Source organism: Protopterus annectens, chromosome 3.part1, assembly GCF_019279795.1.
Source record: "Protopterus annectens isolate FY-2018-M chromosome 3.part1, PAN1.0, whole genome shotgun sequence".
Lineage (NCBI taxonomy): Eukaryota > Metazoa > Chordata > Ceratodontiformes > Protopteridae > Protopterus > Protopterus annectens.
In genome coordinates, this window is record NC_056732.1 from 1,886,533,875 (window position 1) to 1,886,549,910 (window position 16,036).

General features: G+C 40.7%; 1 protein-coding gene across 1 annotated transcript in view; it reads left to right on the forward strand.

The window, feature by feature from the left end:
- Positions 1–16,036, forward strand: part of LOC122797946 (neoverrucotoxin subunit alpha-like) — a 244,465-nt gene that overhangs the window by 161,266 nt on the left and 67,163 nt on the right. Inside the window, exon 3 of the mRNA XM_044066467.1 lies at positions 7,291–7,310. Coding sequence (XP_043922402.1) covers positions 7,291–7,310 — 20 coding nt within the window. The remainder of the gene's footprint in view (positions 1–7,290; positions 7,311–16,036) is intronic.

Here is a 16,036-nt window from a genome sequence, read left to right on the forward strand (position 1 = left end):
TGATGAGTGGATGGGAAATAGAAAATTCATCCGCTGGATCACTCCAGTGGCTCTACTCGACAGAGGCACTGGGAACTAAGGTCGGGTGGCACGATGCCAGGGTAATCCTATGGGCTAGGCTTGTAAAGGCTCCAGGGCCATTAGCCTAGTACACACCTATAAACCTATGACCTATTATATTTAACCTGCTCCATACTTGTATGGTACATGTATACACTGCCACATGTATCCTACTTACGTATGCATTTACTGACTAGATCACCCTGTGGTAAGTCCCACTGCATGAACTGGTGATACACGTTGGGCATGTGCCACGTGTGTAAATCTAGGGTACTGCCAGGGTGCCACAAGGCCACTTTACACATATATATATATATATATATATATATATATATATATATATATATATATATATATATATGCAATGCCCTGAGCATTACAAATATCAAACAGTTGAGGGAGTGGAAGCCTTTACTATTCGCATATAATAATTCCTGTAAACCAAGTGGTGTCTAAATTACATGTTCGAAGTTTCAAAACCTTAAACCACATATGTTCGACAACATAGGATTGAAGTTTGAAACATTGAATATATAATAAAAATTAAAAAAACTTACCATAATGCTCTGAGCAGGGGGGCAAGCCCCCCTGCATCCCCACACCCCCCTTACTTAAATATGCCAACTCCAAGACTGCACTTCAGTGCAGGAAAGGGGAATGTCCCCATCTGCGCCGTACGACACCGTTGCTTTTCACCTTCAAACTTTTTAAAGTTCGATCATATGGTGTCAACCACATGACATTTGAAGTTTGAAAAGTTCATTTATTTAATAGGGACCCAACCAGGTGGGGCTCTGATGTCAATGCGCATACAGGGTATGGCTCTCAAGACTTCAGGGAAATGGACATTGCTATAACAGGGACACATAATGGTGATTCTAATGTCTACAGACCTAGGGACTTAGATATGCTCCTCCACATGCTGCAGCATAATGTGAAGGAACAGGTATAGGATCTGTGGGGCTGACCCTTACGATATGCCTAACAAGTCCCCTGATGTTTGCTGAAAGGTCCCTGTAGCTAAGAAGGTTAATACTATACATACCTCTGTGTCTGTAGGGATGCCTGCTTCATACATCCCCTGTGATTCTGCTTCTGATTGACACAGTTGAGCTAGTTGTAATATGGTATTTCTGTCTACTGAGTGTAGATCCACTGTATCCACACCTGCTAGGTGCTGATACATAAGGTACTGCAGTACCTTCTGCAATGGCAGGAGTGGTCAGCAGAGGCTCTGATGGTGACCACTCACTCATGCTCCAACTGTATTCGTGGCGTACTTCCAAACTCTTCAGTGTTCAGAATAGGTTTATCCCACAATACACAGTGCACCTGCTTTAAGATGTTTGTGAGACACTTTGCCATGTTTGCTGTCATTATTTACTTAGTCTGTGTGTCCCACTTGCGTAGGATACCTAATTTCCATATCATCATGCAAATACTTGTGCGCACTGCATACCAATCTATTTTTCACATTGTACAGCTATGCTGTGTGTCTGAATCACCCCACATCCTTCAGTGTGTGAATACAAGTGCTAATATGTACATGTGCATTGCTCTATCTATGAACCCAAGCCTAGCTGAAACAAATTGGGAAATAGAAAGCTCTTTTTCATGCACATAATTTCTTCAAAGTACATTTTAACACCCTCCACATATAAGCATTTTTGTGAAATACTCCTAAGTATGAACTTTTCAAAGTTACAGATCTCTGTAGAATGCATAGCTGGGTATGTATGTGTAAGTGGAAGAGGCAGAGCACTAAGCTGTCCTCCATGCTTGAGTACAGGATGTTTGAGAGATTTGAAATCCAGTGACATATGGCACAATTTGCAGACAGTGTCAAGTATTAGCACCTTTTATTTTTGAGTTCTGACATGTCAGTATTCAGATGCACAGAGGCAATGGACATAAGATTTCAAGCATGCTGCTACATTTCCTTTACAGTTCCATGTATATATATATATATATATATATATATATATATATATATATATATATACATGTGTAACTTAATAAGGGAGTCCCTACTGCAGTAATGTGCACATATACATTTCTGCAGCTGTCAGCACTGAAACATTTTACTAAATTACTGTTGCAGTTTTTTCCTCAGCAGGCCTCCTTTAGACCTGTAAGCTGTACCAAAATGTAGACTTCCAAGAATGTTACCTTTATACAGATACTTTGACAGACCACATGCCATGACACATAGTTAATGAACAAATACTTTTTGTATGATTTGTACTGATATGTTGTAACTTTTCTGTTTTACCTACAAAAGGTTCAGACCTATCTATTCAGCTTTCAATCTACTTTATTTTGAGATGCAGTGACTGCCTGATATTTATTTATTCACTTGATTTGCCATTTGTATGTGTTACATAGCATGATTGCATTAAATGTAATAAATGTTTCTTTTAATCTTACTAAATCACCTTTTAGGTTTAAATGAGAAAATACACCTCATGGTGAGGAGCAGAACTTGAATGGGGGATGGGGGGGTGCCATAATGGTTAAGGTATTTACCTTACAGACACAATGTGCAGAGTTTGATTCTCACATGGGGTAATTGATCAGGCTTAAAATGCCTCACAAGTGCAGTTAGCCTAGTATTACTGTATAAACCTCTTGAAAATAAGTCAATGAGCCGCCATGGCATCCCTTATGAAGTAATTGATATCAATTATACAATGAACAGTTATTAGGATTCAAAAACTGTTTATGTTAATTAACCTCCAGGTGGCATAGAGGGATAGAGCCCTAACAAAAAACTAGGCAATCTGGATTTGAGCAGTACTCAAGCAACTGAAAGGAAGGTAGGGGCGGATGGGTAGTGCCTATCCTGCAGGGAGGGAGTGGCTGCTTCTCTTGCTCTATTGACATGTGACAGAGGTTGCACTGGCCAGTTGTGAGGGATGTGCTCTGTGGCTACTCATGCCAGAGATGGTAGCTCCTGTCTTTGTATGTAAAGGAGCATGAATGTGTAGATATGACAGGAGCATAGGTAGCACTTGCAATGACGCAGGTGGACATATCATCACCAGTGAGGTTAGAGGTTAAATAAACACAAAATACTTACCTAGCCATCTCCAACCCCTATATGGATAATGGTGGTTCCCTACACCAAACGCCACCCCCTGAACAGATCAGGAGGCTGATTCCCCACAATCAGGGACCTATGGCTTGGGGGGATATTGGGGAGGCTTGATGATTACAAACTAGGATGCAAAAAGATACAATTAAAAAGTTTTGCATGCTAAGTGGGCAAAGCCACCAGCATACCTAATAGGTTTACTAAAAATAAACAACTACAAGTCCATATGTATCACTGCCCTCTATATTCCACCTGGTGATAATATCAAAACTCTTGAAAACATCCTGTCCTGGTTCTCCTCCAATATAAAACATGAAATCTATATACTTGGTGATACCAACATCAACTGGGATACTATTAACTCTGAAGCCCCATCCCACACAATCAACCTGTACAACTTCTCCCAACTAATACAATCTCCAACCAGACCAAATAAATACGGTACCTCTGGTACCATCATTGACTGGATCCTAACAACTCACCCAAACCTTATCACCAAAGCCGGAACATTACCTGATCCTCTCAGTGATTACATACCAGCCTCTGATGACCATCTCCAATCTCCACTGCATAAACAACACCACTACATCCAAACCGCAACCTCTCCTCTTTCAACCCTCTAACTTTCTCTGAATGCTTAAAGCATACTGACTGATCCCCTCTAAAAACCCTTCCTCTGGATGATGCCGTTTGCTACTTTAACCACTCATTCCTAACCCTTCTCAATCAGCAAGCCCCCCCTTGAACCAAACACATCAAAACCAATCCCTGCCCATGGTTATCAAAACATACTAAACTAACCTTGCACCAACGGGACAAAAAATGGAAACAATATCAAAAACATAAAAGCCCTAACACCCTTCTAGAGTATAAGCAACTACGAAGCTCCACAAAAAAAATAATAATTAATGACCACAAAGCCCACTAGTCCAAACTCCAGTCCTTGCACTCAACAAATCCCAAAAAATTCTGGGACTCCATCTCATCCATGCTGTATCCTGGCAGCAAAGAAAACCTCTTGCACAGACCCCAACCTCTCCAACCTTGAAACAGCCAGTCAGCTCAACTTATTCTTCATAGACTACATAGCTAAACTATCAACTTCCTCCCCGCCCACCTCCACCTCCATCACCACCCCCTCCTGCCCCAACCAATACCCCAATCAGCAACCTTCCTGCACATCCTACTGCCTCAAGCCCATCCACACAAGCACTATAAAAAGACTTCTCCTCAAACTCAGACCCTGTCACAATGCACCCGACAGCCTTCCACCCACCTTCCTCAAACAATCTGCAGATGGCATTGTCTATCCCATCTCTATTCTTATAAACAGATCCATACAAGATTCATATATCCCTTCTCTCTGGCATCATGGTTACATCATCCCCTCCACAAAGGTGGCAAAAATACTGATACCACCAACTTCCGGCCTATTGCCATCCTTTCCCCTCTTTCTAAAATACTAGAGAAAACAATACAAGCACAACTCATAGCACACCTAACACTAAACAATCTCCTCTCCCCTACCCAACATGGCTTCTTCCCAGGCCACAGCACCATGACTGCCCTTCTTTCCTTTCTTGAAACCGCAAACCTCGAACGTGACTCAGGCAAGTTCGTATCCACACTAGTCCCAGATCTGTCAAAGGCCTTTGACACCATCTCACACACCCTTCTTATATCCCAATTCTCCACCCTACACCTCTCTCCCACCACCATCACCTGGTTTTCCAGCTACTTGTCCAACCACCAACAAGCTGTTGAATGGAAAACTTCAACCTCCCCCTTCCTTACCACACCCACAGGTGTCCCACAAGGTTCTGTTCTTGGCCCTCTTCTCTTCAACCTGTTCATTAACAACTTTCACCAATCCATCCCAGACTCATCCATCATCCAAGATGCAGATGACTCAGCAATTATCTCCCCCTCCGAGCTCCTAGCAAAAACCCAACTAGCCTTCTCCAATATAGAAACCTGGATGCAGACTAACCATCTGGCACTAAATACAAATAAAACCAAACTAATGTTTTTCCCCTACCAAAAATACCATTGATAAATACACATTCACCATACAGAGCCAAAACAACACCCTCCTTGAAATCATTTCCTACGCCAAGCTTCTTGGCATCATTATTGATGAAGAACTAAAATTTGACACCCATATCCACTCCACAATCAAGAAAAAATACACCAAAAGTTAGGTCTCCTGTACAGGCACAACTGCCTCCTAAGCCCCTCTACCCATCAAACTCTTGCATCTACCTTCCTACTCCCCTCCCTTATGTATGGTGCCCCTCTGTTCACCAATCTCCATCGTGGCCTTCAGTCCAAACTTGAATCCTGTTACCACAAGATCTCCAAATTTGCAACCAATTCAAAAAACTCATCCCACCACTGCTACTCCCTCCTTACCCTCAACTGGATTGAACTACCCACCTACCTCAGTTACCTACAACTCACCATTGCCCACAAGCTCATCTTTAAACCTGTCAACTGCCCAGCTCTTGCTACTTCCTCAAAACCTTACATTCCCAACCACTCACTTTGATCCAAAAAACAAAATCTCCTTCAGATCCACAAACCTGCATGACCTCCTGGTCATCTACTGCTGTCCCACTCCTTAGCTAAACAGTGGAAATCTCTCTCCACACACCTACACAACCTTCCTAACCATTACAGATTTCAAATCTCAGCTACTCTCCCATCTTTCTTCCAAATGGGAATGCCCTTGCCACACTCCAACTTAACCACCCCCATTCCACCTTGCACTGACTCATCCAACTACATCTACTATTACTTCATCTCACCCAGAACCATCCCTCCCCTACCAAAAACAAATTTTCTCTCTAATATCTATTGTACAATACTCTCCATTCTCAAATATGCTATTACCCTCTCCATGCATAATATTTTCCTAACTTACTAATGACTAGTAGCTATATATTTTGAAAGGTTAAACCTACAACTGAGTTTATAACAAAAATATTCACTTAATGTAAATGTTGAAATTTCTGTATTGAATTATGTCTTTTCATTTTTGTAACATTGTGACAAGCCAATTGCAAATATCATGGAGTTTATCTGTAAATGTTTAATTAGCTGTATGAACTATGTCCTTTTGTAACATGTGAAATGTAACATGCAATTATTGTGGAGCTTTTCTCCCCGGGCCTCCACTGAAAATGGGCTCTTTTTGGCCCATTGGACTTCCCCGGTCATCAAACTTAAATATTCATTGTAACTCGAGTAATACTTACTAAAAGAGGTATGAAAGTAGCTGCACTGATGTATATCCTCACTGAAGTTGCCAAAATGTAAAAATGATGGCTAAGTCTTTTTTCATGTAGGCCACTAACCACAGCATATTGTAACCTGCCTACAGAATTTATAGCAGCTGCATTTGCTTGTTGTTCCACTCAAACTGTCTTTTAAAATACCTGAATAAACTGAGTTCAGGGACAGGATCAATCATCATTTCACCCCCAAAGTCTTGTATTTCAGTGAGCAATCTGCGAAAAGTGAATTCATCTCAATCATATTGTTTTCAAAATCTGAAAAAGCTGCTGACTGTACAATCTCTTGTTGAACTGTAGGTATGGCAGTGCCAGTTTCATATATGGAAAGCAAAGCTTTAATCAGATAAGTATATATATAAATATATAAATATATATAAACTGATAAAACTGACCTTTCGAGCCACTAGCATTAATTGAGTTAAACAATTGAAACTTTCATTAGAACATGAGAATCTCAGGAACCCTATTACATCAGGATGAAAAAAATGAAGATATACTGTAGGTTCTTCACATAATAAAGATAAATGCATGGAACAAACTGTCACTAAAGCTACTGGTGATGGAAACAACAGTGCCTGATTTCAAAAGTTCACAGGACATGAATATGGAAATTCTAGCTTTATGAAGTACGTGGACATGGTGAATTATATGCATTCTTTAGCAGGTGGGATAACAGTTAAAGGTGAGTTGTCTGAAAGTTCTTAACTGCTGTTACCCTGTTAGAACAGGAGCAAAAGTCATGCATATTATCAGCTTAGAGATAGGAAACACATTGCAATTAACTGTGTCTAGACATTAAACTGGCATAAATTACAAATAACGTTTTTTTTCTATTTGCAGGAACAATAAGTCACTTTGAGGTAAGCTGACACAGTGAGTACTAATCTGCAGAACACATTTCTTAAGTAAATTAGTCTGTCTGTGTACTTAAAATGTAATGCTTCTAATAGTATTTGTTGTAGTTTTCTTTGTATTGTAATTTGGCCACAGTAACTGCAAAAGTATCAACTAAGATATCACAAATCAACAAAACACTACTTAACTAGTCATAAACAAGTTATTAGTAAACATTCAAACTATTGTACAACAGTATGATTGAAAATACTGGTTGTAATAGTATTTACTTTGTAGATAATACTTAGCTAAGACAGACTGCAAACCTTTGTAAAGATTAATGCGTTGCAGTAACTTTTATGAAAACTCTGAATGTCAAAAGTTTTATAACTGAACTTGGCTTCACAGCATAATATTGACACCTATTACCTCTAAAACCAGTTGTGCTAGGGATTCCCAAAGTTAGGCAGTAAGAGGATACTGACAAAATCTGTGTCCGATATCACCACCGCTTGTACTTCATCCTTCACCTAAGGGGTTACTGCTGCATCTTTGTTAGCAGCTTTTGGGGGGGGTCCAGTGCCTTATCATAAATAACTGTACATTGACAGTAACAGTTTTGGCATGTACCCTAAATGGGACAGATGTTGAAGTTTTTGTTTGATGTGATCCTGCTATGAAGGTTTGGTAAACTGGGACACGTTACAGTAATAGTGTACTTGTATTATGGTATATGTATAACCATGAAGTCTTACACTTTTTTGACCTTCCAATAATCTTAAGTCATATGCAAAGGAGTCTAAAACTGAAAGGGGATTGAGCCGCATTAATGTCTTTAAGGGCAAAGCCATTATTGTGTAGCAACTGAAAGTATTTGCACAGATTCTGGTGTTACCAGTCATTGTGCCCTGTACAAAACATGTTGGAAGCAATGATATTAGTGGAGCCTCCAGTCTTAACTGAGAGAACCTCATGAAGCCCTTAACCTGCCAGCGCCATCACCATATTGCTGTTCTCCTGTTCTTCTTCTGAGGATATTCGGTCCACAGATGAATGTTTTTTTTTTCTTTCAAGTCAAACTTAAACAGTGTCAGGCAGTACCACAAGGAGGTAATGCAGAACTGTGCCCTCCAGTGGCTTTGTGAAAAGTCTTATCCAGTAAACAAGCCTCTAGCTGTGCCCATATCAGTGGGATGTTCATCGTGGAGTCATTACACTTGGGTTATCCTGCTGGCAGGCTACCCGCAGTCAGCCTGAATTCCAAAGTTCTGGTCCGGCGTCAGTTGCTGTTGCCTCTTCCCTGACGTCAGTGCGCCAGGGGTATAAAAGATGCAGCTGACGCCATTTTCTTCAGTCTTTTTTGCCGCACAGTGCCTGAAGCAAAAACAGTTTGCAAGTGCCGGTCGGCCGACTCCTGAGATTTTCGAAATCAAATTTCAGATACGAAGTCTTCAATAAAGCTAAGTACCTCATTGGGGAAACTTTTTTCCTGCACCAGACCGATGTCAGAAAAAGTTAACAATTGTATTTCTTGTAGGAAGCAAATACCTCATAAGGATTTTCATTCTTACTGTATTCCTTGCCTAGGCCCTGACCACGACGTTGTTAGCTGTCGGTTTTGAGCTAGATTTAACCAATGCACTATTAAGCGTCGGTATGATTTTGCCTTTCATTACTTTGGCCAAAGATTTAATTATATAATGCCGTTGGAACAGCCGATGACCAGAGTTTATAAAAAGCGCAAGGAAAGGACAGGCATCTGAGGTCCAAAACTGACGACGAGGCCTCCGCTAGGCCAGTCGCAAGTTCTCAGTGATGCACTTTCGCAGCCCCTGATGCCCGCTACCTCAGAGCCACAGGCGGCTTCTGACTCCCACGTGGAGACAACTAGGCCTTTGGATACTCAAGGTATTGGACACTCGGAAACTATTTTCTCAGATGGGTCCGGAGCCGCTGAGCAGGCATTGGCTTCTGAGGGTGTTGTCAGACCTACACAGTTATATGTCAAGCCAACCTCAGCTTCCAAGGCAAAGACTAAAACAGCTTTAAAGACAAATAATCAAGTACAGCATTCTCCTGGATAGACTTCCATGCCTAAGAAACAGATGCTTAAAATGGCCGAAGACCTAATTACTTTGTTCAGGGGTTCCCATCCCCCTCCTGATAAGAGGCCTAGGCAAGACACAGAATATGATTCTTCTGATCAGGTTTCCATTTCCTCTGACTCCTCTTCAGAACAAGGATACTGTCTTCCTCCCTATGAGGATTCTGATGCTGAAGAATCTATTCCTTCAGCCTCTCCTCCTGAGGATTATTCTTTTGCGGAAACCCTGTATACCAAGAGGGAGTATTTTCACTGGGAGAGCCAAGATTACTCAGAATCTAAGAAAAGGCTCATAGACTTTCTTTTACTACCTCAGCACAGACCTCTTGCTATTCCACCTGTTCTAGACATTGTAGATGATATATTTTCAGAGTCCAGCCTGTCTCCTGACTCACCTGTTAAGCCAGACAGATACTACAGGGTTCCAGATTCTCATAAATTTCTATATAAAAACCCTGCTGCTGACCCAGAAACTATATCTCAGGGTCCCAAAGGGGTCAAGGCTTCCACTGCAAAAAAACCCTGTCCCCTCTGATAGGGGCTCTAGGGCACTGGACAGATGGGGGAAAAAGTTTACACTTCTGCTACCTTGGCTGTAAGGGCTTTAAATTGTCAGTTTCATATACTTAAATATCAGCAATACTTAATGTCACTGCAATAAACAGAAACTGTTGACAAATTCTGAATGTTCTGAAAACAAGGAAATGCAGGATTTATTGCATGCAGCTGAACAAGTGGGAAAGCATACTTTGCAATGTGGTTTTGATTCACTGGAGGCCTCTTCCAGTGCCTCTGTTACAGGTTCTGTCATTAGAAGGCATGCTTGGTTAAAGGAACAGAATCTGCCTGATCATGTTAAAGCGAAATTATTGGATGCTCCATTACAGCATGATACTTTGTTTGGTGTTAAGGCAGAAGAGGTGTTTTAGAAAATGGAGGATAAAGCGAAATCTATGCAGACAGTAAAGGATTTCTTACAGGTACAGCCACCCAGATTTAGCATGAACTAGCCTTCTAAGAATTGGTCCTTTCCAGTGTAAGACAGGCCACAAAGAGGCAGATACAGATGCCCTAGAGGCAGACCCAGCCCCAAGGCTCATACAGACCTAAACAATGGGGTGCTTTTAACTCCAAAAACGGAGAAGAAAAATCACAGCCATATAGGAAACAGTCCCAATGACTTTCCTCTGCCAATGCCAAGCACTTATCTTTTCGCAGCACCCTTAGGGGGGAAACTAGCACTTTTTTCACAAAATTGGCACATGATCACCCAGGACAAATGGGTCTTGAATATAGTGTCTCAGAGCTACAGGTTCCACTTTCATACTGGGCAAGAAGGCTTGGCTTGTAACTTTGGACCTCAAAGAGGCATACCTGCATGTCCCAGTCAGACAATCTTGCAGAAGATACCTCAGATTCATAGCTGGCTCAATGCACTACCAATTCTCTGCATTCCCCTTTGGCTTATCTACTGCGCCCAGGGTCTTCACAAAATGCCTGGCACCAGTAATTGCATTTTGCAGACAAAGAGGAATCCAAATATATCCCTACTTGGATGACTGCCTTATTCAAGCAGAGAACAAAGACATTCTACTGAAGCATGTGGCGTTTGTAAAAAGATTACTAATTTGCCTAGGGTACGCAGTAAATAAAAAGAAATCAAAACTGGTACCCTCTCAAGAGGTAATATTCCTGGGTGCAAGCTTAAATACAACTGCCCAGATGACTTATCTCACGCCAGACAAACAAAGGCAACTGACTTCTTACTTCAAAAAGATTGCAAGAAAGACTCAGTTATCTGCAAGAAAAATTCTGCAGGCTTTGGGCTTCATGGCATCCTGCATTCTGCTAATTCCATATGCAAGACTGCATATGAGGAAGCTACAATGGTATCTAAAAAGTGTTTGGACTCAACATTGCCACAGCCTGGAAACATTAATTACCCTCATTCCCTGCCTGCAACAGGAGTTTCGATGGTGGGCACAGGCCTGTCACCACTACAAGGGACAGACATTCACTTTACCCACAGCCAGGCAGACACTAACAACAGATGCATCAGATTATGCCTGGGGGGCCCACATGGCAGGAATATGTATTCAGGGCACATGGGCCACAAGCCAAATGCATCTCCATACCAATCAAAAAGAGATGCTGGCTGTACAGAATGCCCTGACAGCCTTCAAGGATCTACTTCATCCAGGACAACTGCTGATAAAGACGGATAATACTACAGTCATGTGGTACATAAACAAGCAGGGAGGCACACATTCTTACCCCTCTGCAGACAAGTCATGAACTTGTGGGACTCAGCACTGACTTACCAAGTACATCTGCAAGCACAATTCCTGCCAGGAAAGACAAATACTCTGGCAAACAAACACTGGATCCACAAATCTTCAGCATGATAACAAGGAAATGGGGATGCCCAGACATAGATCTATTTGCCTCCCCTCACAACTGTAAACTTCAGAGATTCTGCACAAGGACTTATCACAAACAAGCATGGAAAGTGGATGCTCTATCATTCAGCTGGAAAACCCTTACAGTATATGCCTTTCCTCCACTGCCTCTCATCCCCAAGGTACTCCTAAAGGTCAGACAAGAGAAGCCAAAAATGATACTGATTGCCCCAGACTGGCCACGCCAGCACTGGTATCCAATCCTAAAGAGCTTGTCTCAAGGCCCAGCCTGGACATTACCTCAAATTCCTCATTTACTGACCCAACAAAACAATCAGATCCTGCACAGCCAACTCAGAACCCTAAATCTGGCTGCATGGCGGATAATATAACCACTCAGAACACACCTCTCTCTAAAGCAGTTATGGATGTTATTTTGGAGGCCAGGAGGCCCAGCACCAGAAAATCTTATGCAGAAAAATGGAAGAGATGCTATGCTTGGAACCAGGCACAAGGAATTGACACGCTTGTACCAAATATTCCTCAGATTTTACAATACCTAACTGACATGCTGGACAAAGGCCTATCCTTCTCATCAATTAAGATCCATGCCTCTGCCATTTCAGCTCATTACAAGACAGACCCACCTATTTTTTCACATCCACTGTTAAGGCAGTATCTCAGAGGGGCAAAAAACATAAGACCTCCAAGGAGAGCAGTAATACCTGCATGGGACCTCAATTTTGTCTTGGAAAAGCTCACACTGCCTCCTTTTGAGCCAACCAATATAGATGAGATAAAATTCTTATCATGGAAAACAGCTCTGCTCCTAGCAATAACTTCAGCAAGAACAGTCTCAGAGTTACAGGCACTAATGGCTGTGGAACCTTTTATTATTTTCCATCCGGACAGGGTTTCTCTGAGGACAAACCCAACATTTATGCCTAAGGTAGTGTCCAGTGTGGCTCTTAACCAAACCATTCATTTGCCTACCTTTTATCCAAACCCACAGAATAAAGGGGAGAGACTTCTGCATTCTTTGGAATTCTTACCATCATTTTGAATAAAGTGGGAAAAAAGTGGAAAAAAAGAGAACCAGAAAAAAAAATAAAAATAAATAAAAATAAATAAATAAATATAAAAAATAAATAAAAAAATATACGTATGATGGAAACAAAATATACACTTAATATACACTTAAATTTCAAATTATTTAAAATGGTATTTAAAACCAATTTGTAGAAAAAAATAAAGTAAAATACAATTATTCATGTAAACAATGTGGCAATTTTCTAATTGTTTACACAACTAATTGTATTTTATTTTATTTTAATTTTTCTACAAATTGGTTTTAAATACCATTTTAAATCATTTGAAATGTAAGTGTATATTTCATACATATATATATTTTTTATTTTTTTAATATTTATTTATTTATTTATTTTCTGGTTCTCTTTTTTCCACTTTATTCAAAATGATGGTAATAACAATACTAACTAATTATACAATTATATAGGTTTTTAGGGTTCTTGTACTCAGACCTGAACAAGTCTAGAAGGACAAAAGCGATCTTTGTTAACAATAGGTTATGAAAATAGAAACTGATTTTTACATGCAAAATGTATATGTATATATTTATATATAATTTTTGATCGCAAAATGAACTAAGGTTGATATATTTCCAGCCATGTAGTATATTGACTTGTAAAAAATCACAGACTTAATAATCTACTTAATAATTTGGTTAAATAAGATGTACCATTAAAGTACATTAGGGCTATATATTATTATGACAGCTACTAGGTAGGGCAGGACCAGCTCGAATATCACACTGATGGGGGAATGGATGTGAATTTAACATGTGTACCAATAACACTTTGTTTTACAGCACAATAAACCACTCCCATGCCTGATAAAAAGTATATATATAGTTAGAAAGCTTGTGAGGAAATTATTACACTATTTTTGTTTTACTTGGATCGCTTGTCTGTGTACTTAATAAAGGATTTTCGACTGGAAACAGATGGCCTGCATTGCTTGGATTACTTTCGAATACTTAGTAATGCTGTAGAATTATATATTTTCTATTATTACTTTTTGACTTGACAAGTTTAAGTTCGCTACTTCTAATACTATTGTCTGATCTGATTAATATACAGTGATTAACTAGAAATATATGGACTGAAAATCTTCCACACAGAGAAGTTTCTTACACTGTTTTGTTTTTAGACCCACTACACTTTAGTGGGTTGTTTTGAGACTTCGGGGATACCACAAAAAAAAAAATATATTACAATACAGGCATATATATATATATATATATATATATATATATATATATATATATATATATATATATATATATATATTTTTTTGCTATTTTCATCTCTTCTACTGGTGCTATGTCTGACATTTGAGTTTGGAAACATTGGTGAAAGGTTATTTCTTTGTTGCATTAACAGTCAGCCTTCTTGTACTATTTGTTAATAAATTTAAAACTATAGTCAATGACTGCTAGTATCCTGAACAGTCCAAAATATGAATGCCAAATAAAGTTTACCTAAGCAGTGAGAAAGTACAGTTTTGTACCTACCATAAATGTAGATGTTCGAGTGTTGACACTGCTGCAGTCATCACACTGGGGTTATCCTGCCGTCAGGCGGTCCCGCAGTCAGCCAGATTTCCAAAGTCCTGGTCTGGTGTCGGTTGTCGTCACTTTTTCCCTGACATCAGTGTGCCAGGGGTATAACAGAGACAACCAACGCCATTTTCTCCAGTTTTTCTTGCCCCAGATGCCAGGTGCCCCAACAAAGGAAGGCATGTGTAGAAGAACCACTTTGTAAAAAACAAACAACCCCAACCAGACAGGCAAAAAGCAAAAAAGGGCTAGTGGCCTGAAAGTCCAAGAGAGAGTAGTCACACAGAGAGGGGAAGGTTGGGGGGTAGGGCTGCAGCAGTTTCAACACTCGAACATCTACATTTATGATAGGTACAAAACTGTACTATGTTCATCGTGTTACTCTGCTGCAGTCATCACACTTGGGCAGATTCCCAAAGCGAGGAAAGGGTGGATGGATATTAGATACTGTTAGGTCCGGCAAGGAGGCCCTGCAGAACTGCAGAGGCAAACCCAGCCCTAGATTTTGAAAATAGGGGCAAATGGTAGTGTTTGGTGAATGTATGTACAGAGCTCCAAGTAGCTGCTTCTAGAATGTCCTTAGTGGGTACACCTCTAAGGAAGGCTGTAGAAGTGGCTGTTGCTCTGGTGGAGTGAGGCCTAATGTTGGCCGGGGGAGATTTCCCATGGTGAGTGTAACAGAAGGAAATACAGTGCCCAATCCATTTAGAAATAGTCTGTTTAGAGATGGCCTTCCTCAGGGTTGCTGGAGCAAAAGAAACAAAGAGCTGGTCTGTCTTCCTTGTAGCCTTTGTTTTGTCTAAGTAGAAACTAAGTTGCTTGTGGATGTCCAAGGAATGTAGCAATCTTTCCCCTTTGTTTAGGGGATTAGGAAAGAAAGTGGGCAGATGAATAGATTGGTTTAGAGCCACACTAGAGACCACCTTGGGCATGAAGGTAGGGTTGGTTCTAAGGGATACCCTGTCCTGGTGGAAAATGAGAAAAGGCTCCACTGCCATGAGAGCCTGTAGTCCAGAAATTCTCTGAGCAGAAGTAATGGCTAGGAGGAAGGCTGTTTCCCAAGAAAGAAACTTTAACTCAGCAGAGCTGGCTGGTTCGAAAGGGGGTAAGGTCAATTTTTCCAAAACAAAGTTGAGGTCCCAGGCAGGGGTGGGCACTCTGCGAGAAGGCCTAATATCTTTTGCTCCCATCAAAAACTGTTTTACCAATGGATGAGAGAAAACAGGAGGATCTGTGTTATAGTTAGTTGAAATGGCCAAAGCATGAATCTTAATGGAGGAGAAGGACAGTCCTTTGTGTAATAACTCAGCCAAGTATTGTAAAATGTGAGGAATGCTGAACACCTGAGGATCTAAATGGTGTGCATGGTTCCAGGCACAGAATCTCTTCCATTTGTCAGAATAAGCTTTTCTGGTGGTAGGCCGCCTGGCCTCCAGTATCACATCTAACACCGCCTTAGAAAGAGGTAAGGATGTATTGGTCATCCAATCTTCCATGCTGCTAAGTTTAAAGTCTTGAGCTGCCCGTGTAGGGCCTGCTTGTGCTTTGGTAGTCAGGGGCAAAGGCCCTGGAGGTTCTTGGGCTAGGATCCTTAAAATTAGGTACCAATGT